Here is a 21,964-nt window from a genome sequence, read left to right as displayed (position 1 = left end):
CTTAGCTGTATCCTTTTTTTATTATTCTGTGTTTAATGGCTTCTTTCACATGATTTGGAAAGTCTGAGATGTATCCCTTGGCCATCTTTGATTTGGTTCACCATGCTTCATGTGTTTGTTGGAGTCACCACTTGGAGCTCTTCCTGGGGCAAAAAGGTTTTTGATGTGCTGTTTTTTTCTGGGGTTGTCGGTGCTTCATCACAAAACGCACATATATATATATATATATATATATATATATATATATAGTTTCTTTAATGGCTTCCATAAGGAGACTTCTGTTTCCTCTTTGGACTCCAGCAATCTGGACTCCCTGTTCTTGGTCTTTTCCACACTGCAGTCTCGGTAGTGAAGGATATAGGTGTGAAAATAACCCCCCCTTTCAAAGGAAGCTCCGGGTTCTTCTATTTGCCAAGCTGGACATTTCAAACTAAAAATGCTAAGGAAAGTTTTGTATTTTCTTCCTCCAGTTACATGCTCCTGTGGTCGCTTCCTCGGTTATGGGTCAGTTGATTACTGAAACTCTCTGTTCCTAGCCCAGCCTGCTTCTCTAACTCGCTGCAAATCCTCCAGAATTCGGCAGCGAGAGTTGTGAAATACTCCTTTCAGAGCGCATATTTCTCCTGACCTCTGTCAATTGCACTGGCTTCCCATATGTAAACGGATTCAGTTCAAATCGATGTGCTTAGTTCATCACCCTTCTTATGGGACTGGGGCAGAATATTTACACTCTAAATTCTGTCTCTATGTCCCCAAGCTCTCACTCCGTTCTCAGGATGCGCTTCTTATTCAAGTGTCCTGTTTCAGATTGTCCGTAGTGGGAGGTCGTGCTTTCTCAGTAGCCGCAGTTAAGCTGCGGAACTCTCTTCCTTTTCCACTATCTTCAATTTTGTAGATCTCTGAAAGCCTTTCTTTTCAGAAGAGTTTCAAGTCCTCTGTGCTGAGCCCATTCTGCTGGGTTTCGCAGCGCCAAGATGCCCCTGGGTGTAAGTTTGTGCTTTACAAAACTATATAACATAACTTCAGCTGCTTTGTCTGACTGATGTTTGTTAACCAGTGCTATGGGCACAGGGCATATTGCCCTTGTTTGCAAATCTGTCACAAGAGCTGGTGAAACTCCTAAATAGCAGCAGGGGTGCTTTTCATCATTCGCTGCATCATCAAAACTGCTTCTATCCACAGGTTTTCACATCTAAAAGACCCATCCAGAAATGCATGCCAAGTCGAGCTAATGAAGATGCACTTTCCTTTGCATTTGTCAATGGCAAATCCTGCTTTGAGTTTTTTCGAGACAGCAAGTCTTTAAGTGACCAGCTCCCATAAGAATAAATGCGCCCAACAGAACACCAAAATAAATCATTGTAAATTAAACTATTACTCCTTAAAGCTTAGCTCCATCGCCAACAAACTCAAACAGACTATGAAAATTATGTGGTGTCCTCTTTTCCTGCTTAGGCCACCTGCAGTGTCTTTTCTAGTTAGTCGAAACTTGATGATCTCAAGTGGGTGTGAAAGAGGACTTTTTTTTCTAAGGTTTTGAAGCCTGCCCCTACCATTGTTCAACCTTCTCCGACTTGCTGTGTTTAAGCTACATAGATAGGTCTATGCTAGTGTTTTACAAACCCTTTTAAGTGGAGTATCCCCCCACCCCCAACCGAAAAAGTAAATATAGTATTGGCAAACATACCTGGATATCTAATGAGCACAGTACCTGTCCTCCCTATTCAAATAACTTTCCATTACCACCCCCTTCCTGGTCATCCTCTGGGCCCCTCAAGGGCAACCAGAACCACAGTTTGAAGACCACTGGTCCTAAAACAGTGGTATGGTATGGCGGATTTGGTTGTCTCTGCTTTTATACACTAACTAGTGGTATCACCCAGCCAATCATTCGGATCAACTTGGGGTATGTGTTTCACATTTTTCATTATAATCTGATGGATTGTCTTACTGTTTACAACTGTTTAGTTGATTTATAATTTAAGTATGGCCCTGAAGATGGTCACAGATCGAAATGCATTGGCATATGTGCTTATTAACAAATCGACCTAATAATTTTCCGGTTGCCTCACTACATATGAGCTAAATATGAGATACGGAAACTAGAAATGTGAATTAAACATGTCCTTTGTGAAATTTTTCACCGACTTTGTGCATCTTTGAAAAAGTATGAAAACTTTGAAAAACAATTTGATATAATCGTGCAACCCAGACGAAGGTCAAATGTGAGCACCAGTCTTAAGTAAGGTATAGTCACCTTACCTTTTCTTCTAAGCTGGTTTGTGAGGTCTGGATGCCACAGGACCTTTTACAGACTGGTGGCTCCAGGTCAAAACATTTTTGAACAAACAGTAGATACAACTGATTTCAGCAAAAAACTCTGTGGTGCCCACCTATACTTTGTACTTTGTATCACCCAGCCTTGCACATACTGTAGCTGACATGCACTTGGGGGACTGCTATAGCCTTGTGTACGTTTTATTGTGTTATAACTTCCTTTTTTTTGTAAATCGTATAATCGTCACTCCCTAAATCGCCTATACTGATGGCACAGGGCCGGACCCGCCCCACCCTTGTGAAGGGCGCATGGGTGGGTTGGTCAGATTTCACTATCGCTATTACATGCCAGACTGGTATGCCGACCTCTGGCCAAAACTGCAGCCCACCAACATATGGGGCTGGAGCCAACCGCGAACATACAAACTTTCCCCATTTATATATTTGAGTAGTGAGCTAGTATAATACCGGTGATTTTAAATTGAGTGGTTGGACTTTTGACATGAATATGGAGACTTTCATGATCATTGCTTGCATTGCACCTGCTGACACTTCGTAATAACAAAACCATGGATGCCTACATGCTTTCGTCTCTGAACAGAGCAGCCTTCGTACCTCGAACTCTTAAGATTGTGAGAATGATTCTTTCCATCCCGAATTGCTAAATGAAGTGGTTGTCATCGCGCAGTTATCTTACCCAATTAAAAGCGTGACTCAACTAGAATCCTTGTACAATGCAAGCGATTAACGTACAATACGAAATAAGGAACTTGAAAGGTGCACTACTAGATCAACGCAACACAATTGGAGGTATTTTAGCAAGAATGCTACAGTGTTGTTTTCTTTCTTCTCTTATCAAGCTATGAGTGCCATGAAGTTGCTTAAGGGAAGCACGTGTTGGCAAAGAAACATTCGACTTGCATACTATTCTAGGTATTAACGTTCACCAATAAAGAGTTTTATTAAAAAAATCTCTAGTATGCATATAAAAAGACTGCTTGACTATGTCACTGAAATCATACCAACTACTCGATTACGGTATCAGTGCAGGGTTAATGAAATCCACCATAACACTGTACAACCATAAGGTTACAGCATTAGACCGAATGCTGGGTGGTTCAACATCTCCAGCCAGGCCCATTTTTGATTTCTTTGGGTTCACTGTGCAGGTTCCATAAACTGTCCCTCCCTTGCATATTTCACTGTGCTAAGGCAAGGTACATTTTATTTTTAATCTTCCCTATGCCCATCTCCAGAGCTGACTAGTTTTTATTTGTTTAGATTTTAAAGGGCACCCGTTTGCTCCTAGAGAAGAATCTTGGTGCCAGAAGGAAGATGCATAGAAATGTAATGATTACAAACAAAAGCAAGAAAAAAGAAAATATTTCATAATCTATAGCAAGAGGTACCGCAATAGCTAAAAAGAATATCCAATGTGAAGATTAATAGACTAATTTGGCCCATTTGGATCCTGGTCAAACAGTTTGGCATCCATGAGTTCCCATTGACTTCATGAAAGTGGAGTTCCAATCACAGTCCCTCCTGAAGATGACCCAGAAAGGGGGATGAATGAAGAGATGGTGTAATCTGACCAATAAAGTCAGTTGTGTTGTCCACCCAAACTGGTATTTCCTGGCACAAAGGGGTTCCAGAGAAGTGAACGTTGCAGATAGCTTGTATGTAGGCAATCCACCCACCCACCAAGAGAGCAAAGCAGTCAATCAGCTAGCCTTCCGGGTAGAATTATGGATTCCGCTGGAGAAGAGGGCGGGGTGTAGCGAAGCATGCGTGGCATGCTCGATTGCCGCCCTTGTGGGTGCGACCTGACTGATATGCAAATTGATGTTTCTTCTATGTGAAGGGTGCAGTGAGAAAAAAGGTGGTTGTAGACCCTCCTGAGTGGAAGACGTTCCATAGAATAGGGTATTTGACCCGTGTTTGTTCTCACACTCCCACGCCCTTGCTTAAGGTTTCCTTTCTGATACTTTCATTATCCCTTTAGATGTCTGTAGGCCTAAATTGACTACAATTGGCCCCATACACTTCCATCACAATTTGTTTAAAACAGGTTAAGTCTGTTTTTTTTTTTCACCTAATATTTTTTTCTCCTAATTCTTTTGGGGGTGGTTAGTAAAAGAATAATGGTATTTTTGTTTTGTGCCTCAGGTTATTGAATTCTTTATAAGTATTGCCTTTTCAACATGTGCTACATTTATCAATATGCACTATTATCTGTGTCCCAAATGGCCCTTCCGGAAAGGTTTTGACACGTCTGGGCTTTTAGACTTCTGCATTGGGATATTTTGGGAGCTTTGTTGAAGCAGGCTAAGAATCCAGCGACTCTTCCTCTGCTGCCTCGCCAGCTGTAACCTTAGTGATGATTTGATGCTCAATATCGGACAAAGAGAAATGGGTGGTTGATCCTTCTTTTGTTTGCTGCTTCTGTGGAATCCCCGTCCTCGCTTCCCTGCTTATATAGGACCCTTTGAGATTTTGGGAGGCCTTAAAAAAAGTTATATTCAGGCAGTAATTCTTTTCTCCTCGTCTGCTGAAGCTCGCCCTACTGTTTTTATTGTCAGGGTGCCTCTTTGGAGCCACAGATTTAACGGTCCGCAAGTAATGTTAACTTAACGGAACATTCCTGACTATGATTACCAAGTGGCTTTTAACAGACATTCCTATGGATCAAGTAAGTCTTAGTGTGATGTCCTTCAAACTCCAAGCAGACCACAACCCTTTTGAAAACTTATATGAAGCTGGTGCTCTGAAGCATTCCAGCAAGCTCAGTAGACTGCTCTGCACCGGGTTAAGTATGCTCCAGCTATTAGAATCCAATGGGTTTGGCATGCAGATGCCTTTGGGCGTGTTTCGGCAGCTTGTGATACAGTTGATCATCAGATTTTGCTGGAGAGTCAGGCATCAGAATAAAAGCTTGCCGGCAGGGCCGGAACATCGTTTCGCTCCTTTCACTGTAGGAAAATCTTCTGCTGAGTTGGATACTCCTAAATCGTAACCTGTTGCATTGAAATGTATTCCAAAGGGTTCCTTCCAGCCGCCCAACTTATTTAATGTTTACAAGAAACCTCTTTGTGACCTGTTGCTCCAGGAGGGGGAGGGGGGTGCCATTCCACAACTATGAGGATTACACCCAGATTTGAATGAGACGACAGGAAAGTCTTCTTATAATGTTGATCCATGTAGACCCTCTTTTACATCAGTGAAGCCTGGGTGAGGAAACTGAATTTCTGCTGCTCTTCATCGCATGAAGATGAAACCTCTATACCCATTGCACATACCAACATTTACAGATTATTTAAAGCTTAATGATTAGGCATTTTCTTGACCCCACTCTTTCAATTTGTTTGCAGGCTAACACCATAGTGAGCTTCTCTTCTTAATGCTACTCTGACACATCCATCTGTTTTTGTCCGAAGTTAAGTGTGCAGAGATTGCCTGTAATATATTTGGGGCAAAAACGTATTACTGCATTATTCTTTTCCGGAGCCTATAAAGGCATCCTTTTGAAGTCTTTAGGTTCTACAGAATAACGCCGTTGGGAATTCTGACAAATGCCCCAAAAGCGCTCCCGCATTTCACCTGTTTAAAGGCTTAACTTAAGCAAACCAGGGCTAATTTTAAGGAATGTACCTTACTGCATTAAGCTACATAATAGCATCCTACTGCCTCTCTTATAGACCAAATTAAATGGCACATATCCTAGCATAAATGGTGTATGAATAAACACCTGGCTGTGGTCTCGGTTTAAAAGAGAGAAGTAATGGATGTTCTTTTCAGGTCGAGGCTGCTGTGCTGTGGAATTAACTTCCTCTTGAGGTAAAAAGCTGAATACTTTATAATTTCAATATATTATTGTCACTGCCTTTCTTCTTTCGAGCCTCAGCACTGAGCTGCCTGTTTGGGCTTTAGCGCTTTACAAAACTCTGCCCTGTGGAGCAGTGCTCTACTCTAGGCTTTGAGCAAGCTGCTTCTAGTACAATTTCAAATCTTGGTGCACAACCGACAGTTTGCACTGCCCATTCAGAGCTTTATCATTGAAACTCCGAATGCCAGTATAGTCTGCCACACCTCGTTCCTTTCCACGTACACAGTGGCCTATGTCTTCAGGGAACCTCCCAACAACAACGTTTGAAAACGTGCTAATGAGCCTGCGAGTACAATGCACTTGGTATCAAGCCATGGGGCTGGCCAAACACACCATTGTTTGAACTTGCATTCTATTTCGAAGACGCTGTTGCTGTTAAGACTTTAATGATACTGGTGACTTGGAACAAAGTTAGGCAAAACATATTTCACACACAAATACACTCTAACTGCCCATCCCTCTTCCAACTACCAGAACAGCATTCCTTTTAATTTCTGTTTGTACCAGTTCAGTCTTGCATCGAATTTAAAGAGGGATTTGGCTAGCTGCCCGCTTATTGGAGGCGTTTCGACATTTGGAAGGTTTCTAAATATCGTCCACTTTGCTGGTTGTAGTAAAGAAAGTGCCCCAAGAATGTCTGGCGCATTTTATCCCCTTCACATGTGTTGTATGTGTGCCGGCATCCTGATTTAAGGTCACTTCAAATGGCTGTCTCACTGCGTTCATTTAAATAGGTAAACCCAAGTGCATGCTCTCAATGACACCGTACTAATTATTCTTTAATTTGTCTTTGTTTTATTTTTAAATGTCTTGAATCAATGCCTCGGGGATTAACCGGGGGGCGGAAATGATTTTTCATACCAACAAGAAACTTGAACCTTTGTCCCCAGATTGTTGGGCCTTCTTGAGTGTGTGCTCTGTGTTAAAAACCACCTGCTGAAAAGTATTAGCAGTACATAGGTGGCTGGTTACCCACTGTTTAATAATTAGAGGTCTCGCAGTTGGTTTATATTTCTGATTGTGGATTTGGTTCAGGTACAATTATAGTTGTGGATTTGCTTTGGCGAAGGTTGGTGCTACACCATTCGGAAGATGAAGCCTAGTTCTACCGTTCGGCACTCGTGGCCTTACTGTGTTAACGATTGCTTTCAGGGACCTAGACAGCTTGTCACTGAGATGGAAATTTGCAACCCCAGAAGCTTTGAAGTTAATCTAGCATTCCGATGCAGTGTATTATGAAGCCTCCCATTTCAGATCATCAAGGAAGCAGGCCATAGGGATGCACCAGAAAGTAAAAAACACCCCTGCTGAGGTTTCACTCTTCTTTATTATCTTTATGTAGATTGTATTTCACAAGCACAGGTTGCAGATGCCTCTGACTGGTGCTTCTCTTGGTCTTACTCTGGCCGCTTGAAGCAATTCTGTGTCCGCAGACGCTGACAAAGCTTCATTGTCAGGGCAGGTCTTGGAAGGATGCATGGTCTGCTAGAGCTTTCTAACAATTCCTTTTCTAGGTTGACCGTTTCTTCTGCGCTTCAAGATGTGTCCCCTAGTTTGGGAAGATAAGCATGCAGGCTCTTCATTTAGGTAGAAACGTTGGTGTCTGAGTGGACTCTCTGCCCCTAATCCCTATGCTCTATTGTAGGAAACATTGTCAATCAGTTGGATGTGTGGGGGGGGGTGAGCACATACATGTTTTGCCTCATCAGGGACAGTCAGTAAACCTGTCGGTATGGATGGGTAGAGTGGGAGAGTGGAAGAAACCTAAGGGCCGCTGGCCAGCAGTTTAGGACGTCTCCAATTTTGCTTGCACTCTTGCTTTGTTGACTGCTCAACTGTTCGACTAATTCACACACACTTTTTCAAGTGTGACATTGGTTGGAGTTAAGGTGTCGGGACTCCCTCTCTTCTGTGCACCTGCTATTTGCTTGTTGCTAATTCTTCCCGCAGCCTAAATCCTGGTTTGTCCAGGGACCAACTCCAAGGTTCCTGTTTGGTTTAAAGTGTTGTGGGGATGACACATCCGTGGATTAGTTTGGCGCTGGCTGGATGTGTTAGTCCATATTGTCACAGTTTGTGCGAGTTGGTTATATCAATGATTACGTCAAGTATTTTGTCATTACAAGCGTTATTTATTTCTTGATTAGTTGGCACCAAAAAGAACATCATTGTATTAATGAATGACAATATTTTGACATGGACAGCCTGTGTGCCCCTCCTCCCATGCCATCTTTCCCTTATCTTCACTTCTCATGCCAATAGGTTTGCCTTATAGCCAAAACCTTTTCAGGATTCTTTGGCCATTTTAGGCTTTGTTCGGTTGGTTTCAGCTTTCACATAGCAGGGGGCACCCTAAACTTTATTTTTGATACTTCGGGCCAGTCAGAGGGGGTTTTCCCACTTCTCCTCCCCTGGGCTGATCATGCTGGTGTCTCTATCATACAGTTTACCGATGATTCCCTCTTGAGCCCTTCCATGCCCAACACCTACATCCTTCCCAAATGGGACAATATACATTTAGATAGTTTGGCTCAATTCTTTGTTGTAGAAGAATTTCAAGCTACATGCGCTGACCCGTTATGGTTGTTCTATACATTTTACCAAAAAATGACGACAGCTGTTGATTAGTTAGCACCCGGTATACTCGGAAAGGATGAGGGAGATGCTCAGAGATGGAAACCTTGGTTCTCTGTGGTATTAAAAAAACTAAGTCCATTTGAACAAGCCTGAAGGAAACATTTTGATCCACAGGCTAGATGTGCTTTAATAAACATCTACGTTTTTATAAGAAAATGCTGATTCAATCAAAACGCTACTATTACTCAGGCCACATATGCTCTTGTTTAAATATTGCTAATGAATAATTTAAAGCACTTTCAGAGATCATCTAAAGTCTGAGTAAATATTTTTGCCTTTGCAGACCCTTTGTGATTTGTCAGTTATTTTAAGACAAAATCACTAGGATTCTGAAGCAGCTGGTTGGTGTCGTCACTGGGGCTAGTGGACCAGATATTTTTGGATCCTTGCTTGTAAACATAGCAACCAAACGTATGTTTTTGTCTTTTTAAGCCATCTTGGGAATCCGCCTTGTTTTGAAGTGATAGCAGCCCATCGTCCATATGGGATCCCCTCATGATCCCTGCCTGCATGGATTCTGAAGTATGTATAAACCTTGGTTGTATCTGATCTCACTCAAATGATTAATAGTTCCTTGAGTCAGGATTTGGTTCTGACTGACTAAAGAAAGCACCTGTCAACCCCCTGCTTAAAAGATATCACTGGACCCGAGCAACTTGGCAAACCTCCGACCCATCTATGCTCCCCTATCTGAGCAAATTGCAATTGTGATGCAGCCACCACCTCCATCAGTCGTTTTTGGAAGAGCACGGCTTAGTGGATAATGGCTGGCTTTCATCCTGGTTGTAGCACTGAGCTTGTTGTCGTGGCTTCAATAGATTACATTATACTCCTGGTAGATAGCAGAGGTGTGGGGGCTTTGATCTTACTGCCGCTTTCACCACTGATGACCATGCCATCCTGGTAGCACGTTTCTATGATCTAGGTATAGGTTACAAATCTTTGGCCTGGCTTTCCTAGTTTCTCCTAGTTCCAGTGGAACTGGCAGAGTGCAATCATACTCCAGCATGGGGTCTGGCATGAATTCACATGCTCATGAATGTCCCACGTCGTCAGACAGCGAATTCTCGGTAAAAGAAAAATCAGTTTCACTTACAAACTGTCTTTCTCCTCTAAACCGGTCACTGTACTCTGGGTCATACTGCCCCAGCCAATGACTGCCCTCTCCCTAAGCCCCTCCTCTGGCAGCCATCTTCAGATTTTTACCAACACATTCAAGTGTTGGCAGTCCTCGAGTGTTACTCCGTTAGCTATTCTACATTTTTTACGTGCTTTTCAAGGAAAAGTCCTTCTTTTGTCAAACAGACCCTGTGTGCTCTTTCTCTCCATCGGTCGAAAAGCAGGAATCTGTTTGTTAGTGATTGTCAGCACCCCTCAAGGGCAAGGATCGTCGAGTTTCATCGAAGTTTCCAGAAGGCCATTGGGCCAACTCCGCACCCCGGACCATGTCGCAAGAGAAGAAGGATGGAAGCTCCCTTTTTCAAGCTCTGCCCCAGCTGCGGACTGTGGAACGTGTTTGTGGAGGCCAAACACCTTCAATGCCTCCAACTCCATCTGGACCACAGAGAAGGAGATTGCGAGATCTGCCTCGGGTTCACAGAGAGAACCATGAGGGATGGTCACAGTAGACTGGTGGCATGGCTCCGCGCCAAGGCCTCTGCCCCCTGCCCCAAGCAGGGGCATGCCTCACCCAGGACTGTGTGGTCCGAGGAGTGGGCTTCTAAGTCCTTTTGAGGGCATTTCATCCATGGGGGCCCAAGACAAGGCCAAGCACTGCAAGTCCGTTTCCGTTGGGGTCGCCGCGCAAGCCGGTCCAACGATGCGCAGGCAGGTCGCAATCTAACTCACCATCTGCCTCCATCGATCCAGCTCCTCCTCAAAGAGAAAATCTGCCAACTCTACTAAACTACTGCAGAAGCAGAGAAGCCTAGGGTGGAGGAAAAGGTGGCTGACCTGCCAAAGAAGGCCCAGGCTTCTCAAGACAAATAGTCATCGATGATCGAGATGGTGGCAGCCGCTCTTTCGAAGGGCAAAGGGGCTGACCCTGTGAAGGTGGCCCGACTGCACACAGTCTCCCTACCCCCGAGGCTGGAGGCCTCGGCCGGGTGGTGGTGAGGACACCCGAAAAGAGGATGCCGTTGCTATGCCCAAATTCCACCCCTCGGGATGCAAAAAAGGGTGGGGTGAGGAGGCCGTAGGAAAGGCCATACTCCAAGGCACGGATGTTTCTTCTACGAACGAGGAAGACCAGGCATCCATACGCACGATCCACGAGGATGTGGAGGACGGCGAGGGTGGAAATGCCGATGGAGATGATGGCGGAAATGCTGACGCCGACACAGGGCCTAGTAGGCCTGCCGCTCCAACTCTGTTGAAAGCTGTATCGCTGGACATCCTTTCGACCCTGCACACGTTGGTGTCAGAAATTCAGAAAAGGATGGCGCAGACCCCGGTGGCCCCGAATCAGTCTTTGACGAAAAAGAGGAGGTGCCAACCAACGTTGCTGCATCAACTTCCACACCCGTGCCACGTGCCTTCCCCCATGAGGGACCCAGACACTGGGATGGACATGGACATGGACACAATGACATTGTCACGGCAGGCGGATCGCCTCAGCCGAGGTCGTCCCCACTGGATGAGGTGTGGTCGTTTCATGCCATGGTCGCCAGATCGTCCGAGCTCTTCCAGCTAACGCCTGAGGAGACCAAAAAGGAAGGTTTCCTTTAGCAGAGGCGCGAGGCCAAAAGGAAAACCATCATGGTGTTGCCACTCCCGGACAATGTTTGGGAGGAAGGCCTGACCCTGTTGAAGAACCCGACCCCAGCCAACCAGGATAGGCTGGAGAAAAAATACAGGTGCTTACGGTTGCAACTGTCACCAGATTCTGTGTCGGCGGCTGCAAGGAAGAGGCTGTCTCATCTCTTGTCATCCTCAGTCCCTCTGGACAGCGAGGGGAAGAAGTTGGACTCCTTGGGGAGAAGGGTCATCTACTCCGCGGCATAGACCGTCAAAGTAGCCAACGCACTGGCGATCCTGGCTAGGTACGACAGGGAGCTGTGGTACAAGCTGGCTACGATTCTGGAGTTCCTACCTGACGTCAAGCAGGTGGATGTGATCTCCCTCATCCAGGAAGGGGAAGTGGCGTTGGACCATGCCATCACAGTGGCCCTGGACGTCGCTGACACAGGTTTCTGACGGGTGGGAGAATGGTGTCTGCCTCCATCTTTGAAGCTGGCTGAAGGCCACCAATTTCCGCCACGAGGTCCAAACGAAGGTACTGGACATGCCCTTCGACAGGGACAACCTCTTTGGGAAGACCGTCGACAAGTCCTTACAAGCCATTAAGACTGATAAGGAGACAGTTTGTGCCCTGGGCTCTCCAACAACACTACTCTTCCTTTTGTGCCTCAGGCGGACAGTCCAGCAGATCGACGAATGGTTTCGGTGGAGGTTCCTCATCGTACCGTCAACCCTCCCGTTCCACGGCCCAGGAGGTCTACAGAGGCCTTTCCAAGGCTTTCAGTGGAAGTGGCCAGTGCTGTTTTCGCCCACAAGGCAGAAAGCAGGTGCTGAAGCAAGACTGAACCAGCCAGGACGTCAGGGGGGCCCCCACCCACGCACCCCGTTGTGAGGCCGACTGGCGGGGTTCATCGGTGAGTGGAAGATCATCTCCACTGACAAATGGGTGCTGGAAGCTCTCGCCCACGGAAATACCCTGGAGTTTCAGCATCGCTGTCACCGGATCTCGCCACTGACCGGGCAGGCGCAGCACATCCCTCAGCTCCTGCAGGAGGTACGGGCCATGCTAGAAAAAGGGGCGATGGAGCTAGTTCCAAGACGTCTCTGGTGCTCCAGAGTCTACACAAGATACTTCTTAGTTAAAAAGAAGACTGGGGGCTGGAGGCCCATTCTAGACCAGCAGCGTCTCAACAAGTACCTCCAGTCCCAAATTCAGGATGGTCTCGTTGCAGCACATGCTCAACCAACTGGAGGAAGGAGACTTCTTGACGTCAATGGATCTGGAGAACGCATACTTCCCCATCCACAGGAAGCATTTGAAGTTCCTACGCTTCATTGTGCAAGGAAGACACTACCAATTAAAGGCCCTCCCTTTCAGCACCCAGGGTGTTTATGAAGTGCCTGGCACCAGTGATGGGCCACCTACATCTACAGGTGATGCACGTGTACCCGTACTTCGACGACTGGCTCATCCGGACCAAGTCAAGGGAAGTAGCCTTCGAACACACGGAAAAGACTGTGAATTATCCAAAGTCCTGCTTGACTGCATCTCAGAACGCACTGTTCCTGGGAGCCAGGCTCAACAGTCTCCTGCCTGGCGTCTCCCTCTGGGATAGGGTAGCGGCCATTCTGGGGAAGGTACAATGGCTGTTGTCACTGAAGACCACCATGGTGCAGGCCATCAAGTCCCTGCTCAGCATGATGGCATTGTGCATCTAACTTATCCGGCTCTGCAGATTAGGGATGCAACCTCTTAAGGAGTTCCTGGGCGCTCGCTGGATACAAGTGTCTTGAAGCTTTGCAGACAAGATGCTTACCCCAGCCCCCACTATCAAGGAGTTCCATTGATCGGTAATGTATTGCGGCATCCACTCCAACGTTGCCTGGGGCACAAACCCCCCTCCCCCCAAGAGACCCCCCCTTCTGGCCCCCCACCAGGAGATGTAACCACAAACGCTTCCCTAGCTGGGGAGTCCACACCGGACGTCTGCACGCCAGAGGCCTGTGGCTGCCGCAGGAGAAAGTTCTCCATATCAGTATCCTGGAGCTGCGGGCAGTGGTCTGGGCCGTCAAGTCATTTCTTCTGTCCCAGAAGGGTAAAGTGGTGAGGATCTTCACGGACAACACCACCACAATGTTCTACATCAGGAAGCAGATAGTCGCCGGTCCCCAGCGCAATCCACTGGGCCGTCAACCAAGAGATGTTCCTCATCCCCTTTCACCAGGTGGGAGTCGAGAACACCCATCGCTGACTCCCTCAGCAGGCAGTTGCGCTCCTGCCACCAGTGGGAACTTCGGCAGGATCAGGTGGACCGCATCGTCCTCAAGTGGGGCAGACCCCAAATCGATCTGTGTATGATATTTTTACGACGGCAGCGAACTCCAAATGCCAGTGGGTTCCACCAGCTGAGGAGCATGGGTGAGGCGTTCTCCTTCCCGCGGGAAGGCTTGTTCCTATGCACGTTCCCTCTGGCGCTGCGAGTCATCAATCAACTCAAACCGTGCCAATGCAGGATGATACTCGTCGCCCCGGCATTGCCGATGCAGATTTGGTACCTGCACCTTCTCAGCCTGTCAATGTCGCCTCCGGTCAAGCTGCCAGTGGTCGCGGATCTGCTCCCCAGAGAAGGAGGTGCAATCCTGCATCACAAGCCAGGATCGCTGACCTGAGGACTTGGCTCCTGCAGCCCCAGAGTTCGAAGGATAGGATTTGCTGGCGGACTGCAGGGAGGTCCTTGCCAAGGTCAGAGCGTCACGGGCACAAGTGGAAGCGTTTCACTACGTGCTGCTGGTCGCAGAAGATCAACCCTCTTTGGGTCACGGCCCCGCAGATTCTGCCATACTTGTTGTCCTTAGCCAAGGCGGGGCTGGCCCACGCCTCTATCAAGGTGCATCTGGCGGCTATCTCCTGCTATACCAGGTCTCCAGGACGATCTTCTCTTGGGTGCCACCGTATCGTCAAGGAGTTCCTCAAAGGACTGTTTCGATCTTTCCCGCTGGGGGGAAAAGGCTCCTGCCCCGTTGTGGGAATTCGTCGTGGTGCTGACGAGGCTCAAGCATCAGGCCCCTCTTGTTCCTTTCATGGAAAACAGCTTTCCTTGTGGCCGTCCCCTCTGACAGGAGGCGGGAGATCCATGCCCTATCCTCCAAACAGCCGTATCTGACTTTTGACGAGTGGAGGGTGGTGCTACAGACACACCCTTCCTTCATGCCAAAGGTCCCGTTGGAATTCCACCTCAACAAGCCTTTGGTGTTGCCTGTGGACTATCCGAAACCTTCTTCGCAGGCGGAAAGGACTTTGCACTCGACAAAGTCTTTGGAAGACGTCTCGACTGTTCGTGAACTTTGGTTCTGTGAACCATGGGAAGGCTTTGGCCAAGGCTTCCATCTCAAGGTGGCACTATGGCTGCATCATGCACTCATCAGTTGGTGAGCCGACCGTTGCCCGGCCGTCCGAGAGCCTATTCCACCCTAGAGCGATTGCTGCACCAACTGAGTTCCTGTCTGGTTTGCCCCTGCTGGACATCTGCAGGGCTGCTACGTGGAGGTCCACACACAGCTTCACGAGATTCTACTGAGTCAACAGGGATTCCAGAGAGGAGTCCAGGGTCGGCCAAGCAGTGCTACGCAACCTGTTCGCTTGAAAGTAAGCCTGTTCCGGAGGTAAGAGTAATTGCTTCTGTTGAGTCTAGTCTTTCCACCTCCTGTGGTTGTGTAATGTTGTACTGCTATGTATTCATCATTCATGAGCATGTGAATCCATGCCAGACTCCATGCTGGAGAAGGAACAAGTTACTTACCTGTAACTATTGTTCTCCAGCATGGGCCTGGCATAGATTCACATGCAAATCCTCCCTCCTACCCCTCTCAGGCTCTTCCTGGTCATACTGCCCCTTTACATGCTTACGAAATCTGAAGATGGCGCCCAGAGGAGGGGCTTGGGGAGAGGGCAGTCATTGACTGGGGGCAGTATGACCCAGAGTACAGTGATTGGTTTAAAGGAGAAAGACAGTTTGAAAGTGAACTGTTTTTCTTTACCGAGGGTTCCCAGCCTGACAACGGGGAATATTCATGAGCATGTAAATCCATGCCAGACCCGTGCTGGAGAACAAGTTACAGGTAAGTAACTTGTTCCTTATTTTTTACTGCCGTTCGAATCGGCATTAACTGCTATTACTTGCATGGGTTCCTCAAGGCTGAGCACTTAGCCCACATTTGTTTAATCTGCTCTTGGTAGGACTACGAATCGCCTAAAGTGTAATACCCCCAAAACTGAAATCTCCCTCATAATAACGGCAGAGCTTTCAATTTCAGCTATCTTATCTGACCCACTTCACTTGGTGCCTGCCCTACTCCCATCAACGAAAGTGAGGGACTTGGGGAGGTGGTGAGGATTAGAGGGGAGAAGGGCCGGTTAAACCCCAGACCCTCTCTCGATTACAACATTTCAACAGTCTCCATAGTCTGCTTTTTCCATTTGCATTCTCTAAAAAGACTCTTGAAATATTTCTCTTTCCTTCGCAAAATTCATCTGCTAAACGCTTTGTATCCAGCAGACTGGACTCTTGCAAAGCAATTCACATGGGTTTGCCCAAATCTGCCATCCACAAATTACTAATGGTGCAGAACGCTGTCACCAGACTCCTCTTTCATCTGGGCCGTAGGTCCCATGTGTCCTCAGTTCTTCTGGCCCTTCTCTGTGCTGGAGGAACAAAGAGTGCAGTTTAAGGCCTTGTATCTTGTGCACAAACCCTACTATAACCTTTCTCCCTCCATATTCAGGCGTTGTTTCTGCCACTGCTTGCCTCCGTTCAAAGTCAATACTTCAAATCGATGCATCGACATACCAATGCATCGAAAAAGATGCTTCGATCTATACAAGCATCAGCATGCCATCCTTTACAAGTAAAAGTGCCTTTCCATCGAAACCAGTCCATCACAAATATAAATGGACTGGTTTCAATGGAAATGCACTTTTAAAAGATAGCATTTTTTTTGTAACGTTAAAAAGTTACATTGAGCTGTCCAGTGCTGAAATTTCGGCACTGGCCAGCTCTGTGTAATGTTTTTTTTTGTATATTGGGGTGTGGGGGGGTTCCCCCTAACCCCCACGCCTACCCCCTTACCGTAACCCAAACCCCAATGTTGCCCTAACACTAACCCATACCCTAACTCTATTGTAAACCTTAATCTAACCCTAACCCTTAATCTAATCCCCCTAGCCCCAACCCTAACCTCAAACCCTAACCCTAGCCCCAACACTAACCCCTAACCTTAATCTAACCCACAGTTTAATATTACTAATTTTGATGGATCCATCTAATTATATTCAATTAAATGGACATTCAATGGAATGGTATTTCGGTGCTTATAATTCAATGGTATGGTGTTAGATGCATTTGTATTTGATGGATTGACCAGATACCCTTGCCTCCACGTGTATTGCTCTCCACCTCAGACAGGCTTTCTCGCCATTCCTAAATTTAGATATGAAAGATGGGGTGGGTATTCATTCTCGGTAAAGGCATCTAGACTTTGCCAATCTCCCTACGCCTAATTGTAAACCACTTGGAATTCAGGCACTGCTTAACGACTTTCTGGATCCTGCATCTTCCAGATCTTGTTTACTGCCTAAATGCCTTTTAAATGTGATAGTCTGCGCTCTAGAGGTTTGAACGCAATAACTTGCCAGGAGTGCTTCTAGTCCCACCTAATAGCCAAAACTATGTATAAAAAAAGTGGCCTTCCCTGTCCTATGGAGAGTGTTTAACTCTTGGTTGCAGTTAGTCTGCTCAAATGTTGTCCTGATGTTTTATATGGTCGTTCACAGTAAAATGTCAGATTGTGAAATTAGCATTTATCACATTGCGTAATTCAGGGCTCAGAATGTAACAACTCAAGAGAAGGACCCACACAATTACATGGCTGTTGTGCAAGTCGGGTGGCAAGGAATGGTATCCCGGGTTTAAAATGTGCAGAATCACAATCAGTGTGTAACACGTTCTGGCTAAGACTTCTGCCTGCTTATTTTACGAAGGAGCATTAAAATAAAGTTTACAGAACTTGGTGTGTGGCAGACTTTTTGACATGACTCTTTTGACCCAATGTGTATTGACTTACTGCAAAAACACCAAGTAATCCTTGAACCTATGAAGAGTGTGGCACCATTAAGAACAACATGTGTAGATTGTTGACAGCATCGTCGGTCACCTTGAAATGTTACCCTCATGTTATTGTGTGTCAATCTCCCCTAGATTGTGTGCATTCTACCACTAACGAATCTGTTCACTTGGTAAGAACGAATAACTGCACTGGTATCGTAACTAATTTTGTTTTTTTCTTTTTGCAGAAAATGGCAATTCCACCAACCTACGTAGACCTAGGAAAAGCTGCCAGAGATGTTTTCGCAAAGGGATATGGTAAATTAACTTTTTTCAAAGCTCTTTTCTTAGTGTTAAAGAACATTCAGCGAGAATGGGTCGTTACTCTGGCGTATATCTTCTTGCCAACGTTCTGAATTAGTAAATGGCATAGTTGGTACGTGATTATGATTTTACTCTCCTTAAAGATTCTTTATCAGGAAATGCCCATAATGATTAAGACTTGGCTGCACTGTCTATGGTAGTTCTGTGTGGATCCAGGTGTTTTGTTGAGAAAAATTTACAATACAATGTTTGTTTCCCTTCAAAAGAAAGGCGTAATTGCTTTTTTTATAGGAATGTCCTTTGAAACTGATGAAAGAATGGCAGCCCAAAAAAGTAGAATAAAAACAATCCAAGCGACCAAAATAACTACTGCATGTCTTTATTGCATGTAAAAAGGGTCTCGGATGGTTCCGTAAAAGAGCTTGTCTTATCTCAAGACGTTACACCTATATATAGAGGAGAAACTGCAAATGAACAATGCTATGCATAATAATTTGTGACCATCACGTGATGTGCGCCCTCCTTTTCCAGACGCGATCAAAGAAGTTTGACGAGGCCAACCCCGCTTTTGGTTAGACAATAGGCTTCCTCATTAACCCAGACTTCATGGTGCACCCCTGACTTTGTACTAAGTTAATTGGCATCACCTCTGCTCCTCCTGTCTTGAATCACACAATGTTCTAGACAGCATCTTGAAGTGTCTCTTGTGCTAGAGGGAATTACAAATAAAAGATCTCAGACCAAATAACTGGACAGAATAAAAAAAGATGGCAGAGTAATACTTTGTTCTTATTTTAATAAAGCAGGGTCTTATACCCCCAATATGCGTCATCCATGACATCATTCTACTTGGCAAACTGTAATCCCTACTGGCAGGAGGGATTGGTTAGGGGAACATGTCTACTTATAGAAAGTATGCAGGTTAGTACTCATCTGTAAAACACACCTCAAACTACCTCAAAATACATATGATACTGATTATAGAAGACAAAATGGCAGAGTATTAGTCTATGCAACACTGTATAGCAGGTTGCCCCATAGATAGACCCACTGATGGGTTCTCATCCCACCCAACCTTGGACTTTCGGCCAGTGAAGACCTTGTTGGGCAGGAGAGATGCGGTCCCTGGGCTTGAGGCCAAGGATAAGTCTTGCTGCCCTATTCTGGATTAGCTGGAGGGGTTGCATGGTGGACAAAGGTAGATTGAGGAGGCTATTGCAGAATTCAAGCCTCGAGAGAACAAAAGCCCAGGTAACATTGAGTCCGTGGGGCAAAGTGAGGAAAGGTAGAATTCCTTTCAAAAGGAAAAGCCGAAAGTGTGACTTCTTGGCAATGTCCTGAGTATAAGGCGGGAAGGAGAGAGAGAGGAGTAGAAGATGACTCAAAAGTTTCTGGCTTCCCAGGAGGGATCGGGGGAGAGCCCATGGAAGAAGCCAAAGTGCAGGGAAGAAGGTGCCGGGGTTCCAATAGGAAGGATCTGTTTTGCTGGCATTGAGGCAGAGATCATTAGAAGTACACCAGGCCCGGATGGCTGAGAGGTAGTCGGGGATGATGAAGGGTGCAAGGACGTCAGCAGAAAGTTTGAGAAAGAGTTCGTCCGCATAGCACTGGATGTTTGGGGGAGAAGGAGGAAATGAGGCGTGCCAGTAGAGTAAGGTAGATGTTAAAGAGCCAAAGGGAAAGAATGGAGCCCTGGGGGACGCCACAACTGGAGAAGGAAGTAGGGGAGGAGAAGGTTCCCAGTATGACTTTGGAAGAGCGGTCAGTTAGGAAGGTAGTCCGCCAGTCCAGAGGCCGCTCTGCGATACCAAGGGTGTTATGGGGCCTTTTTTATGAAGATGGAGTGGTTCACTGTATCGGATGCAGAAGAGAGATCAAGGAGGATGAGGAAAGCAGGGTATTTGGAATTGAGGGATGCAAGCAGTTCTTCACAAGTGTTCAGAAGAGCAATTTCCATGCCTCTGGATGCTTGGAATTCAGATTGATGGTCATGAAGACTGCCGACGAGTTCAGTGTGAATGTTAAGTTGTGGCAGGGGCAACTTCTCAGGCAGTTTCCCCAGGAAAAGGGTGATTGAGATGGGGTGATAGTTGGCTGGGTAGGAAGGGTCTGCTGACTGTTTTTTAAGGTGGGGGCGCACAAGGGAGTGCTTGAGGATGGATGGAAAAGGACCAGTAGCAAAGGAATGTTACAAACATCAGCAAGAGCAGGGGCGAGAGAGGAAATGTTGTCCTTGATGGTTCTGGATGAGCAAGGGGCAACCTGTTTGGAAGAGACCTTCATGGAGTTGACAGCTCTGGTGACTTCTTCCGGAGAGACAGTGGCAAAGGAGGAGGATGAGTGGTCAGGAGAGACAAGGGGCAGGAGGGGCATTGTCCAATACTTGGCTCTCGCATATGTTTTCTTCTTCATTAATCTAAGAGAAAAATGGATCGCGCTCATGACATTATTCGTCTGCCACCCTTTGTACTGTTATGTCTTGAAATATTATCCTGATCATAGGCCAAAATAGACTTCTTTGTTGGCGTACAAAGCAGTTTTCCAGCATCTCTTGACTCTTCAGCACTGATCTGCTACTGAGGTAGTTAGAATGAATCTTCCCATGAGCAGGCATCCATTTTCCAATCATGGCCGTCATAGCCACATTATATATTCCTCTATAGCAAGCTTCTATTTGTCTCGTCTACCTTGCGTTGCTGCGCATTTACACTTTTTGTTCCACAAGTTATTTTATCTTCTTTTTAGATACATGATTGCTTTATAATTTCGTACAAGTTTCTCTTGTCGCTTCAGTTACATAGTTATTCTTAAGTATTTTCATATTGTTTCTACATATTCTCGTATATCTTCTTCATGGCATCACTCTGCTCTTGTCAGATTTCACTCAATGCTCCATGATGTCTAATCGTGCCTGCAGACATCCACTCTCTCGAAATGTTGATACATTCAGTATGGTTGTCTGAGTGCATAACATCTCTCATACTCTATGCGGTATAGGGACATCACAGGGAGTCCCACATGAAGCTCTTCTCCTGCTATTCCAGTATGATGGCAGTGAAGGGGCGGGAGTTTGGGTGTATGTGCCTACCTGTGCCTCTACAACAGCACCCCCCTTATCTCCTTCCAACAACAGGTGCCCAGGAATGGTGTGACCAGGGTACCGCTCTTCTGTCTGAATTTCAAGGATTTGTTTGTGCCCTATTGTCATGAACTTGTCCTTCAAAGGGTGCCCTTCCGGCTCTTCTGCCAAATAACACTCTGTTCCCACCAGTCCAGCTGGATACAATTAGTGCTGATCTGCGCCCCATAGGTGCCTCAGACCTCAGCTTCTCTCCTGGGGAATGGGAAAAGGGATTTGTTTTTGGAGCTGAACTAATGTAGCTGCAGCTCCACACCAAGGCTTGCATTCTCAACTGTTCATTGTGTGCTCAGCCTTAACATCCAAAATGGCATTTATCCTGTCACTGTTACCACACTACTTTACTGACTCCAACTTCTACAAATGTGTACTCTTTCCCCATATCGCACATCAATACATACTAATACAACTATACACTGAGGCTATAATGCTGCCCTATTTAACTGTTGCAACCGCAACATTAATACATTTGTTGCTCTTTCTGTGTTGCTATATGTCAGTATCTAATATAATTCAGACAGAAATAAGAAAATATATGCGCTGTCCATGGCACAAACTCCACTCTAATCCCATGGTGTTGTATTCTAATAGGTTTTCCTCAACCTGAACCTCTTTGCCTGGCTGGGACGCTGTACGTGCATCCTAACATTCCCCCCCTTTAGTTAATACTCCTTTAACTAACCCTTCCTCCTTCTTTCTAAAGTCTGCATACTTGGGTACCCATGCTCTACACACATGACGTAAACTCTCCCCCGCTGCCCCTCTGGCATATTCTTTTGGGGTGCCAGTCATGAAACAGCATCCCCCCCGTCTACTGCTATGTCAGTATAATTCTCTGGGTCGGATGGATGAATGGTCATTGTC

At 46.1% G+C, this 21,964-nt stretch overlaps 1 protein-coding gene across 1 annotated transcript in view; it reads left to right on the top strand.

Moving 5' to 3' along the window:
- Positions 1-21,964, top strand: part of VDAC1 (voltage dependent anion channel 1) — a 172,561-nt gene that overhangs the window by 25,913 nt on the left and 124,684 nt on the right. Inside the window, exon 2 of the mRNA XM_069652541.1 lies at positions 17,886-17,955. Within this exon, the coding sequence (XP_069508642.1) occupies positions 17,889-17,955 (67 nt within the window). The 5' untranslated portion in view covers positions 17,886-17,888. The remainder of the gene's footprint in view (positions 1-17,885; positions 17,956-21,964) is intronic.

This window comes from Ambystoma mexicanum, chromosome 3p (assembly GCF_040938575.1).
Source record: "Ambystoma mexicanum isolate Mex_15411 chromosome 3p, UKY_AmexF1_1, whole genome shotgun sequence".
Taxonomy (NCBI): domain Eukaryota; kingdom Metazoa; phylum Chordata; class Amphibia; order Caudata; family Ambystomatidae; genus Ambystoma; species Ambystoma mexicanum.
The sequence above is the reverse complement of the archived record's forward strand: the minus strand, read 5'-3'. Positions and strand labels throughout refer to the sequence as shown.